Source organism: Cupressus sempervirens, chromosome 4 (genome assembly GCF_028749045.1).
Source record: "Cupressus sempervirens isolate cs-2001-9-10 chromosome 4, ASM2874904v1, whole genome shotgun sequence".
Lineage (NCBI taxonomy): Eukaryota > Viridiplantae > Streptophyta > Pinopsida > Cupressales > Cupressaceae > Cupressus > Cupressus sempervirens.
This window is the reverse complement of record NC_143121.1, coordinates 833,772,000-833,786,021: the sequence shown is the minus strand read 5'-3', so window position 1 is coordinate 833,786,021 and position 14,022 is coordinate 833,772,000. Positions and strand designations below refer to the sequence as shown.

Sequence of the window (14,022 nt, the reverse complement as noted above, 5' to 3'; positions counted from 1 at the left end):
CTGATGCTCTGTATGTAACCTGTTGGCATATGCGAATAAAGGAGTATTGTTGTTGTTCGTGTCATTATCTGTGTGCATTAATCATTGAATCATTTAATCTATGCAGTAAACATTTGGATAATTTTTCTTAAAGCAGGAATTACTTCATTCACTAGAGCAATTAACACCATATTAGCCTCGGAGGATTCCAGATTGGAGCTAGCATTAACGGCATTCACAATTCATGTGCCTTACAACCCGTGAGCAGCATGTAACTGGGTTGCATGTGTACCAAGAGGAAGGAGTCGTACCTTTCAGGAAGCAAGAGATTCTTTAAAAAAAAAAAAAACGACAAATTGAAGCAATTCGAAATGAGCAATGCACAATGCCAAAGGGAAGGGGAAGTATCAACGATTGCCAGAAAGAGTGTGGGACCAGAAGAAATTATAAAAGCAGTGTGTTTCATGCAGTTTTGTGTGGGTTTTGGAGTGTTAATTTCGTCTTGGTGGCGAGGGGCACTGCCCCTCGACCCTGCTGCGGGCATTGCCCCCTGGACCCCTAGTCGTTGCGGATATCATTCGTGGGAAGTATGACCAGTTGATGAAGACTTGGAGCTACTGCAAGCATGGAGTGTCTGTGTACCAGAGGCACTTGGAGTAGGTGTTGGATGTGACGTTGTCTTGGTGAATGCATAGAGAGCTCGAGAGGAGCTGATCATCCAGTTGGAGGCAGTGCAGCACCACTTGGCTCAGGGTCCCCAGGAGTTGGAAACAAAGAAAGCAGCATGGGTGGCTATCAAGGTCAGCTTGATTAAAGAGACAGTATTGTGTTGGCAGAGGCTACAGATGCATCGTGGTTTGCAGACCAGTTTGGTGCAGGCACGGGATGAATGTGAAAGTGGTGTGACAGAATCAAATCTATCTTGTTAGTCAGTTAATGTATTTTGTTTTGTTAATTTGTCTCAAATATTTTGTAATTGTCGTCTGGAGATGACTTTTTTTCTTTTAGGGGGATAATGTCGTCAGTAAACACTGTGTAGCCGACGGGTTGATGTCGTGGGAGATTTTGTATTGTGTAGCCGACATCGTCAATGATTAGTTTGTAGCGGACATGTTGTATGTAGCCAACAGACCCCTTCTGGAAGGTTCGGCGGAAAGTATTTATACCCCGTCTGGGATCATTGTAAAGCATCTTATCTTATCGGATCTTATCTCATGCTCCGTATGTAACCTGTTGGCATATGTGAATAAAGGAGTACTGTTGTTGTTCGTGTCATTATTTGTGTGCATTAATCATTGAATCATTTAATCTATGCGGTAAAAAAACAAGGGCACAAACTTCAGAACCTCAAAAAGCCACAAAAGCAATAAAAGCAAATAAATTCAAGCATGTTTTTCCCAATGAAATGAGCTCATATTTATAATGCCTTTGTTAACAAAAGTTTCCAAAAGAACTCAACTCTTTAAACTTTCCAACTTAACTCTTTTGGCAATATTTAATACTTGGCATGGGCATAATTTTAAAGAAATAAATGGCCCCTTCCAATGATGACTCAACCCTCAACTTAAGTGATATTATAAAGTCAAATTATAACTTTATAATAAATTATTTAATGATTTAATAATAATTTGGTCATTAAAAATATTATAACTCTCAAAATACTCATCATTTAAATATGTCGTCTGAAATAAGAGTCACGCCTATTATTTCTCCATGTGACCAAATGCACTTTCTAAATATAGAAAGGGTCCATCTCAATCAACACCCAACTTACCACAAATAGTAAGTAGACAAAACTAAGCCCAAATGAAGTCCAATCTAAGCCAAACAAAGACCAACTTGTAACTTACTAAATTTTGGAGATGATAAGACCCTCCCAAGCCAAGCCATTGCCTCAAAAGACCCTCTATCCACTATAATTAGCCTATAGGTATCACAATAATAGGCTAATCTCTCAAACTTTGATACTGGCAAAAATGGGGACATTACATTCACCTTCAATTCGGAGGACTCAAGGGCTTTCTTCCTCAAGAGCAAAGATGAACTCTATTCAACCTTGAATAAATTTAGTTTTGAACATGGATGCATTATTTTTTCACAAGCCCCTCTTTTATAAATTTTTGAGGGAATCTAATATGTTCCCCTTTCCCATTTTTACCTTTTGAAAATAAATTCAATTTTTTTTACATTTGATACTATCATTTAATAATTTCAACCAAAATCAGATTTGTTTTAATAAAACATATAAAACATAAAGCTACCTTTTTAGATGACTTGAATCGAATTATTAAATTCCCTTTGCAGAATATCAATAGCCTATTGGAAAATTATAAATATGTCAGGGGTCTTTTGTCCGGCTACGTAACACACATGGCATGACAATACCCATAACAACAACAATGTGTAGCCTCCACTTCCTCTCTCATGGGAATCTAGCATTAGCCCTTCATTTCTTGTGGAATGCAATTACATTCCTCGGGGTTCAAGGAAAAAAAATCCAAAGTTCATGGTTATGGCACACAACATCCAAATGACCACATCGCAACCTTCACCAAATCATGCAAAATTCTAAAGAGTAGAACATGAAGATTGGTTTCACCATCTTGTCATTGGTTTGGTCACTAGATTGAAGATCCTTCACAAAAAGTTCTTGATACAATCCAAACTAGCTGAGCACCTGTCAGATACAAACAAAGATATCAACAAACCTATGAGAGAATGTCACACAATTCAACAACCTTGTCAAAAACTGAGCACATTAATACTTATGTGGAGTAGATGGACCACAAACTAGCAAGCTTCAAAAGTATCATCACAGTATTAGCTGCAAAACAAGAGTTGCAAATATTGTACATACAACTAATTGTCCCTATGGTCTTCATCCCATCTCACCAAATTACAAAGGGAACTAGCTGATACAACAACCAACAAAGAAGTAGAATTAAATACTAAGTTCACTTAGTTGCATAATTACCAAGAGATGGATACTAAAAGTGGTACTAGAGAAAACTATTGGTGCTCATAGAAACACATTGGTGGATACTCTTAATGGTATGATTTACAGAGGAGGCCATTTTCAAGAAAGGTCAAAGATCGTTACTATGGATACAAGTAATGGGATATGATATTAGGACAGATACTAGCATGCCATCTCCTAATAAAGTTTGACAATGTGTACTAGGAGACAGCTAAAAGTAACAAGTAACTATGATAATACAATACTTTCCCCATGTGATCCACATTGATGCAATCACATGTGTTGGACACGATGATGTGATCACTCACAATCTAACACACTTAAAGGTTTTAAGAGGAACTAATAGAAAATATACCGGAATTCCATTCCATCACTAATTGCTTAAACTTTTCCAAGGCACTCTCATTTATAACAATTGCAGTCCAGAATCTATAAGAATCTTAAGTGAGAGAAGTTGGAGAGTAGCTTCTTGTGAAGTAATAGATAATCTCGTATCATAAAATTGATTTAAATTTTTTGGATATAAGAAATATTAAGTGAGATAATTTGGAGAATAGCTCCCATGAAGAAATGGTCGTCTTATATCATAAAATTAACTTAAATTTTCTGGATTCCTCTACAATGTGAAAAGGCAAATTCTAAACAATGGCACAATTTCAGTAAATGAATTGATTCACAAGATGAAGCCTATTGGAATAATCATGACTTCCTTTCTAGTACACCTAAAAAGTTCTGAAATTCATGATTAAAATTTTTACCTTCGAGCTGGCTCATCAAAATTCTCATACTGTGCAGCTTCGTGAGAACTGCTAATTTCTGCCAAAAGATCTAATAAAGCAAAAAGGTGAATTCTTTCACCATCTGTTATACCAGGTATTCTAGGGCATTTCTCAAGAGCTGTAATGAAGCTCTCAACTTCAGTTTTACTAAATACGTCATCACAATCCTTGCCAAAATGATTTTGCTCCCCCGTAAACCAACTGCTCGCATTTGAATGTGATGCGCCAGTTTGAGTCCATACATTAGTAGTAGAAATTACAGAACCTGTCCCAACACCCCGTTGCAGTTCTCTATCAAGGTTTCTTTCTGTTGATCTCAGTTGCAAAAATTTAGACAAATCTACTTGGGGTATACAAAGGATTGGCTTTTGAAGCTCTTTACTTTCTTTGTGAGCGATTCCTGAATTGACATATGCCATGAGATGTCTCATAGAGGCAACTGCACGTTTTCTATTTCCTGAAAAATGTCAAAAAATTATAGAACAATGTCAGATTTTTATTTGCAAATTCAATGAGAATTTATAATCAAATTTAATAAAATATAGTCAATTTATATTCTATAGCAATACAAATTATTTGTCTTGCCTTCGTTAACTATTGTCATCTATTTTTTAAAACCAAAACTTTTCTTTAAATCTCCATTGGATGAAATCAGCATGTAGATAAAAATGAAAAATGTAGAATTATATGACTCACATAAAAGAAAGGAAAGACTGAGGAGTAGAAGACATCCAATCTTATGGATATGAACTCTAATATACCACCCAAGAAGCCTGAAATTCTAAGCTCCAAGAAGCCTGAAATTCTAAGCTCCACCAAGTTTCCAGGACTGGGATGGTAGGGGATGGAGGAACATGTTTCTGGCATGGGGGTAGTTTTTGGCAATTTTTTAAGGGACAGCTGCAGACAACTGTTAAAAATAAAGAAATTTTCAAATATTCATATAATACCATTGATATAACATTCTTCATAGATATTATAGAACCCTTATGAGCATGGGTAACTGAATAGGAATTATGATGTTCCTTATATATGCATATGAGCACGAGCTAATAAAGACATTGTATACTCAAGTCAGAGAATAAATATTAAATTTTTCCTGAAGTCTTTGAGACACCAGGTTTTGTTGTCAAACTTGTTACCAAAGAGGAATGACTAAGTTCAAAGAGAACTGATTATGTTCTAGTTTGACCTTAGATGGGACTGCTCTATTGGCTTTCTGCACAAATGCATTTTTGCACTACAAAAATGGCATTTCCTGCCAACCATGACTCAAATTCAACAATCTAATGACTATAGCATGCTAACTTTGCCAATGGCAATCCTTGTATTCTAACGTTCTCCAATGTATGAAACAAGACAATTCTTGATTGGAGGTTTCTCTCATATAAATAAGTTCTTTGAAATTGACCACATGAAATAGAAACGATGGTTTATGCTAATGATTATGTTACCAGAAATATTTTGGAGCCTGTGTTTGTGATTTCATCGACTAGACTGGCTGTGAATAATGAGAGTCAAGGTTTGTTCTGATATGTTTTTATTCAACTAGATTGTAACTTTGCATGCAAACTAGTTGATTATTCTTTGGAATTATGTGACACAAATGTTATTCTTTTGAATCTTATTTGCACTGGATAGCTAGTCTGAGGTTTACCCTGCCAGGAAGTGTTGTTTGTGTGTTAACTTTAGAATCGTCGTTTCACTTTCACTCTTTATAATCTGGACACCTCATTCGCAAGGTACTGCTGTCAATAATTAGGTGCCTTTCTATGAGGCAAAAAATAGATTGATAATTCCATTTCTGCAACCCCACACACTCACCAAAGAATCTTGTAAATTATATATGTTTATATATCTTGTATGTACTTGGTGTCTAGGGTCAATTTAACTTCAGCTTAGGTTTCATTTAGATCAAGGAGCTTCCTCTACTAATTTGAAGGGCATTTTATCTCCCCATACTTATGTTTTATGAATTCTTGCAAACAACAAAGTAAAAGACTAATTATATTGAAGATCAAAAATTGGCATCATGGATTTAAATATAATGCATAAATAGAAATTGATATTATCCATATTTACATTTGATTCAAGGCACAAAGATCAAACCATTACAACTCATGATCAAAAGTCTCTGAAAAGATATAATATGATCAGTTGTCAAAATGATACCTATCAACAGATAATGAAGCACTGCACTCGGGTGATAAGCTGGTAATGGCCCACCTACTTCATCGGCTATTTCTAAGAGGCTGTGAATTGAGCCATGTACATGTTGAAGGTAATGTTCAATAACGTTCCCCAAGGCCATGCTTAAACATTTGTTTCCATTTTCATTAGTTGACAATTTTAATGATGCTTCACAATCATCCTTTAGTGATTTCCAGCCCTGCGAACAAAGACTATCCAAATGAGCAGAATTCTGTCCTTTTGATTCTTTTATTTTCCTGTCTGCAGTATATGCCCATTGACTAACAATACAAACAAGCTTAGATGAAACAATAAGCAGTGTTGCTTTTGGTCCCCAAGAAAGAGCCCTTATGTATGATGTAGTACAAATTGATGCAATGCAAAACCAAATATGTAAATTTGTTGTATCTTGTTGTGTTGTAGATATGTCACTAACATGCCTTCTTTGAGAATAAACCCTCACCTCATTTTGCACAGCAACACCTAGCAGCATTTGGCCATTGCCTATAGCAAGCCAATCCAAGGCAGTGACACAATGTTGAAAATATATTATGTCCTCCAGTACAAAATTACCATCTCCCAAATAACTTTCGGCATCCCAAATACTGATAGTTGTTGCATCTTCTGATACAATATAACTTGCAGTTGCAATCTTACAGCCACAATTAGCCAAAGCAATTATTCTCGCTGTACCCTTGGGAATTTTAATAAGGCCCACACAGTTCCATGAAATCTCTACTGTCTGAAAATGTGGGACCAGAGACTCTTGGGGGACACTTACTTTCCAAAGCTTTAGAACACCATCAGAATGGCATGTGGCAAAGTTATAGGCAGAGGTATTATACACTACACCATGTACAGCACCACCTGATTGTTCACAGAAGGAAAACTGATTGCCTGTAGGCATAACAGCAATACTTGTGACCTGGACCAAAGCACTGGAATTGACAAACTTAGGTAAACATGCTTCAGCTGAAATATAATAACCATTCTTTGCCAGGTTGATTTCATTATTATAATTTATATTTAGAGCAATTCCATTCTTCAAATAATATTCAGATAACTGCTCTAAAGGAATCTCGCCCTCATGCCGAACATGGAGCAAAATTTTCCATGACATGACTATCTCATTTCTCTTCCCTAATCCTAAAACCAGAACAACATAATTAATGAAGTCTTTAGTTGAGACAGCTGACAATAATGTCGCGTAGATGGATTTCAGTTGCTGTGAAGAAGTCTCAGGCAATCGAATAGCACGGGCCACTTCATGCTGAGTAGTTGTTCTTCTAATAATACTCTCCTTTTGAATAAAAACACAATCAAATCCTTGTGAATGTCCAACAAAGAGAAGAGATTGATTATCTTTCAAAAGCAGGGGTGCCCATGTAAGAAAACAATATTTGATTTGTTCGGAGATTTTACAACCTCGCAATTGATCAGATAGTTTCCATGCAGGATGTATAAATGTTGGAATCTCAACTTGAGGCTCCACAACTGAGTTTAAAGACCAAATAAGCACAATCCCATTAGAATCCAATGAGGCGGCAAGTTCAGCTTCAATAATAGGATGCAGTTCCACCTGTAAAATAGTTCCCGAGTGACCACCTCGGTTAAGGATTTCACTTGAGACACGTGAATTCTTTACACTCTCTTCATTAGAATTTAAATTTTCTTCAAGTGAACAGCCAAACCCAGCAATTGACATTGAGGCCTCTAACCGTGACAAGCTGAAGATATTTTGTGGTAGCAGCTCAAATAAGTCTACTGAAGATGGTGGAGCTGACAACATCTTGCCAACCCTCTGAATGAAAGCTTTGACAAGCACAGAACAAGCATCTGAATTTAAATAGCTCCCAACTAATGGAAGCTTCAATCTTTGGGGAAGCAGATCAGTTCTTTTCTTCCACAGAGATACACGTGGATATCTGGGAGGAGATATATCATCTAGACAATGCAATGACCACCAAGCAACAGAGGCATTAGGACCAGTTCCAAGCAACCATTCACAGCTACCAGCATTACTGCCTTTGGAGACCACATCAAAACTGCTTACCTCAATTTTGTCTCTACTTTGTATACCATCACCTCCCATCTCACGTGTCCACCTGACTGAGATGTCTGTTCCAAGAAATCCATTCAAACACTGATTCACTTCTATGATTGCAGTCACAAAAAATGTTGCCTTTGTGTGTTTATCAGACAGTTCCCTCCTATGTACATTGTCAAGTTTTGTTCTCCTATTATCAATCTCCATCCATAACCTCACAGATCCATCCAAGCAGCAAGTTAGCAATACCTTTCTTTGGAAACAAGCAAAGTTTGATGGCCTCCATTGTATCATTGAAACAGGTTGTGGATGAGAAAGCTCAATTTCTTGTAGACTGGAAACTTCATTCCAATGCCAAATACTCACCTGGCCCTTTGAAGTCCCCCTATATGAAGCAGGTGTCTGTGTCATAGACCATGGGCATCTTGCATGTGTTGAGCCATCAGCTGATGTTGCTGCCAATCCCACAGACGACCATGTTGCAGAAGCAAGAAAATGAGGCTGCTTAAGGTTTGACTTCCACAGTGGAACCCAACCACTTTCCCCCTTAACCCACATGATGACATCAGATCCTGCTGCAAGTAAGCCATCTCCAGATTCTGTCCATACAACTACATTAACTCTGGAAGAATGTGATAATAATTTATCTTGCCTCCAAGCCAAAGGCAGTTCTGCACAAAATAGTGGATAGTTACTATTTTTTTCATCTAAAAATACAAGAAAAAGGGAAGTAAGAATCAAATCCCACATAATATGGAAAAGGATTGAAAAAATAAGCATCAGTTCATTTTCAATAATCTCTCAAATAAAGTAACAAACATTTCTGGAGTCGGTGCTATATGTTTTAGATAACAACTGCTGAATCAATTAGGCTTTTGACATGTCTCTTTCAACTGATTCTAAATGTTGCATACATCTGGGTATGAACTAATGATTACTCTAAAATATCAAAAGCTGTAAATATAGGATGTTGCATAGGTTAGTAACTTAATTATGATTATGATACAGGAGCCTTGAAAATGAAACGCGGTTATTGATCTAATATATCTATTCATTTTAGTGTAGCTGTGTAACTAGGCCAACATATATAATAGAACTATCATAATTTGGTTCACTTTATTAAAATAGGAGTTGATAATAATATACATAACCTCCTTGGTCATGTTCCTAAATGGTAATGCTTAAACATATATCTTAGAATAATAAAAGGTAATATCTATGCGAAAACAAGAGTCTAAGACATTGAAAATGGCCAAGAAACCCATATCAGGACTTTAAACCATCTTCCAAAAGCATTCAAAAGGCCAAAAAGAGGAATGATTTTATTACAGCTAAGGTTCTAATGAAAGGAAAAAAAAGGTCTGCAACAAAGGAAACAAGAAACTATGTGATTAGACCAGAAAAGTTTGATGATTCAAGAAAATCAGCCTAGAAATGGTAGACTGGACATGAACAGCATCTTGAACATAGCTGAGTTGATATTATGTGCCTAGTACCCATTAACCGGACTAAGCAGCAAAAAATCATCTGGAGCATGGTCAAGGAGGTTTCTGACCGATCTGATTGGCACAAGAAGGCAGAAAGGGCATTGCCAAGATGTAAAGTTATTGTCTGTCCCTGTTTTGCACATCTTAGTGTTTGTAACTCACTACAGCAGGATTTTTCATGTTGTAGTTTCAGTGTTCAATAGAATATTTTCCATATTTTGAGAACAAAAACTTCTGTTTTTAAAATCTGCTACTTTCAGGAGATTGCTTTTTTTCAGGAAATCACAAAGAGGGGTTTCATTCATCCAACTCCCTTTTTTAAACAGATGCTATCTATAGAAATTTGTTTTGCCGGGTACAACTGCTTCTTCAGGTTTCATACCTCAAAATTAGTGAATGTTCTTGCATCAATTTGTTATTTTTAGCAATGGTTCTTTTCAATGGTTCTTTTTCTGGCCAATAAAGTTTTAGGCCACCTTAATTTTAATTATACTAGTTGTTTAGATTAGATATAATTTATATCTTTCTTCTCTTCTTTTTTAAAGTTTTTGGGGATAATTAATAACTATTTTCTTTCGTTTTGATAGGTAAATGGCCAAAGACTAGACTAATTATTATTATTTATTAAGATTAATCAGTATTAGGTGTTGAGCTTGAATAGACTTGAACCCAAGACCACCCAGATGAGAGGCTCACAAGGTTACCATTGTGCTATAGGCGCTTGCCAGATAATTAATTACTATTTTTGTATCCCTAAAAGAATATGCATTTGGAACCTATAAATAAGTGCCTTGGACAAAAGCTAGTCCGATAGCTGAATTTGGGTTTATGTTGGAAAGATTATTATTCAATATTTGACACGACTTTTATGTTTTCTAGTATAAAGCTTCATCAAAGACATTATAAATACTAGATCTTATCTTCTCTGTACATTCTTTCTTTACTGTCTCTATATTTGAAGGGTCAGAGGTGTACTAGCTCTCTTCTTCTGTCACCGTCATAAATGTATGGGCATCAGGGATTAACTTTCATGGTGACATCAGTACTTGGTGGCATCGGTTATGTAAGGATTGACTTCCTGCTTCCTTCAGATTTATTACATCTGTTAGGAAGCGGATATGACTGTTATGTGTTGTATTGATGACAGGTCTGTCATTGATGTCGACATAAATATGTTTATGCTCGTGACAAGCAGAGATTATGTACATCACAGAGATTGGATTGATCAGCAAAGTTGGGATATGACAATATACATTAAGCGAGCTTATATTAATATTCGGGAATGTTTCCAGATACTATATCTGTGTTCAAATATGTTTATATGGAGAGTTGCATAAATTATAGATCATTTTGCAAAGACTGGTAATAGACCAATGTGCAGTACAGCAAGTTGCAGATAATTGGCTATATCTTATGAGCGAGATTGAATTAAGGTGAGTGAGCTTAGATCATGACAAAAGACACTGGTGCTAGCACATCTTGAAGATCATTTTGGGAAGGTCGCTAAACCTGTAAAGTGTGATATGTTCACTATGAGCTGACTCTTGTATTGAGGATTATTTTGGAGGTTGTAAACTGCAATATGACATGTGGAGCATCAATGTAATATCTTAATGAGGTCCTACGTAAAAAGTTACACATTGGGGAAGCTCAAAGGCCGATCTAATTAGTTGTTAGGACAAGGTATAAAGGAAAGATTGTTTCCTTGAGTTGAAGTGTAACAATTGTGTAATACGTGATTATGTTCGGATTCTGAGGATGTGAATTTGATCAAAGCAAAGTAGAAAATTGAGTTGATGTTGGTTTGAGAACTTCAAAGGAATTGTATTGGCAATTGAGTTGTTGTTTTGGTCAATTCATTGCTTGGATTTGTTATCCCAAAGATCTGTTTGTATAACAGTAGCAGAAGCAATTTGGACAATGTGTTCAATTGTCTTCCTTATGCTCCTAATAGGGCTAGAATCCTCTGAACAAGGATTTAAAGTCTCCTAATAGGGACTAATGTACTGATTATATTATAATTGGCTCCTAACAAGGTCACATCCTTTCACGAGGAACTTTTATATTAGTACATCATTTTGTGGGTACCATCTCCATCTGGGTTTTCCCTCTAATCAAGGGTTTCCCTAGTTAGCAACACATTGTGCATGTTTTATCTCTTGGCATTGTTCACTATTTTGCTTATTGAAGTTGAATTTAAGTTGCATATTTGGGACACAACTAATTCACCCCTGCCCTCCCCCTCCCCCCCCCAGCCCACAGTTGAGTTGGTGGACTTCACTTTCTAACAATTGGTATCAAAGCATCAAGTCCTTGTTGATAATGAAGCTTAGCAGCTTGAGGAGATCCATGGCATTGAGAAAGGAAAGTCTGAAGTTTGATGGAGATTAACTATGACAATTGGAATAACAAGATGATAAATTACTTGATCTGCATGGGTATTGAATATTGGATTATAAACTTGGAAGACTGTAAAGGAAGAAAGGGATCTTCCTTCTGTAAAGTTTCTGCAAATTCTGAAATAAATCAGACTGATGGAATGCCTTCTAGTGTTGGAGATGGTCTTGTCTATATCAGAGTAAATACTATCTCTCCTTTGATTGTTACAGTTCTGCAATAATATTTACTTCTGCTATAATTTGAATGAGGTAGAGAATGCTAAAGAATCAGACTGAGTATTGATGTGTGTTCTTTATCCACACTCGCACCCTATTAAATATAGCAAGCAAGGGGCATGTCCTTAGAAAGGACATGTCCCCTTCTAGTTGGCCTTAATTGATTTTCCTTGCAATCGGCATCAAATGCTTAAGACATTTAGTTAGTGTTTAAACTAAGTTTGATCAAGTTTAGTCTTAATAGTATTTCCCAAGGAAGACACCGATCATAAACAAAGGAAGAGACAATTGTTTATAGGCATTAATTCCAAAGGGATTTCATGCATTCTCAGATCTGTACGATCTATAGAATTAGACCAGTATGATTTCATAGTTACAGAATTAACATTCCCTCTTAACTTGATAATCATACTGAGAGATAATATATCTAGCATCATCAATTAAGATGAATAAGCATAGATTGATACTCTATATCTATCTGAATCTTCTAAACATGTGGTATCATTGAACACATGATACTATGTCATACTACTATACCTGTGATATGACTTATCACTTATACTAGTGATAACAGTATTGCATGGAATGCAACATACAGGATGAAATCCAGAGAACGATTAGATTCTTCCTTTATCCAAGTTGTGACTCATACGTACCAGCAGACCTATATCACAATATGATCCTGAGTTAAGATCTACTAGTTCACAGGATAAAATCAAGAGAATGATTAAATTCTTCCTTATCCAAGTTGTGACTCATAGGCATAGAAATGTCTATATCACAATGTGATCTTGAACTCATCTAGATCTGACAGTAGATCTCTACCGTTCAACACATTATCTAAGAGATCGTCATCTCTCATAATGTCTTTTATACAAGTGTCCATTATCTCAGAGATCGTCACCTCTTAGATAATGAATACAAATAGTGAAGCCCACAACAATCAATAGCCTGACAATAATAATTTTAATTCAAAATTATTAATAATTAAATAATACAAATGTATTACAATTCAACCATACCAAGTCTTATTCTGAAGTGATCTATCTTCACTCGAGAGAGAGGTTTGGTAAGAATATCTACTGTCTGATCTGCAGTGCAAATGTATTCTAATTTTACAATATTCCTGTCCACCATATCTCTTACATAACGGTAAGGAATTTCAATATGCTTGGACCTATCATGAAAAATTGGATTCATAGAAAGCTTGATGCAACTCTGATTATCACAATGAATAATAGTAGAATTTATGGGTTGACCAAATAATCCCACAAGTAACTTTCTAAGCCAAACTGCTTCCCGAGAGGCCATTGTTGCGGCAATGTATTCAGCTTTTGTGGAACTTTGTGCTGCTGATGCCTGCTTTCTGCATATCCAAGATATCATAATTGAGCCTAAACTGAAACATCATCCTGAAGTGCTTTTCCTATCAGTAACACTTCCAGCCCAATCTAAGTTTGTGTACCCATGTAGGTTCAAGTCAACTTTCTCATACTTGAGCCCAAGGTTAAGAGTGCCTTGCAAGTATCTCATGATGTGTTTAACTGCAACTAGGTGAATCACCTTTGGCTCACACATAAATTGACTTAAAGCATTAGCAACATAGCAAATATCAGGTCTTGTATTTACCAAGTACATAAAAGGCCCAATCATCTGTCTATAAAGAGTAGAATCTATAGAGAGTGATTTTGCTGCTGCTTCCTTAAGTTTATGTAGATTAGTCTCCATTGGAGAAGACATAGGCCTGCAGTTCTACATTCCAAATCTCTTCAAGATGTCTAATGTATGCTTTACTTGATTAAGCACGATGCTGTCAGAATTCTACCATACTTCCAGTCCTAGGAAGTAATGAAGGAGTCCTAAATATTTCATTTCAAATTCTCTGATTAGATCTTTCTTGCATTCATCTATAAGATGATCATCACTTGTTATTAGTAAATTATCAACA

General features: G+C 36.1%; 1 protein-coding gene across 5 annotated transcripts in view; it reads right to left on the bottom strand.

The window, feature by feature from the left end:
* LOC149563971 (transducin family protein / WD-40 repeat family protein) overlaps nt 1-14,022 on the bottom strand; it is a 221,185-nt gene that overhangs the window by 168,413 nt on the left and 38,750 nt on the right. For all 5 annotated transcript variants that reach the window (XR_016364136.1, XR_016364137.1, XM_089827078.1 and 2 more), the window contains exons 2-3: nt 5,908-8,643; nt 3,715-4,192 (exon numbers count right to left, since the gene is read on the bottom strand). Coding sequence is in view for 3 of the 5 variants with exons in the window: in XM_089827078.1 (XP_089683204.1) it covers nt 3,715-4,192; nt 5,908-8,643 (3,214 nt within the window). In the remaining 2 variants the exon portion in view is untranslated. The remainder of the gene's footprint in view (nt 1-3,714; nt 4,193-5,907; nt 8,644-14,022) is intronic.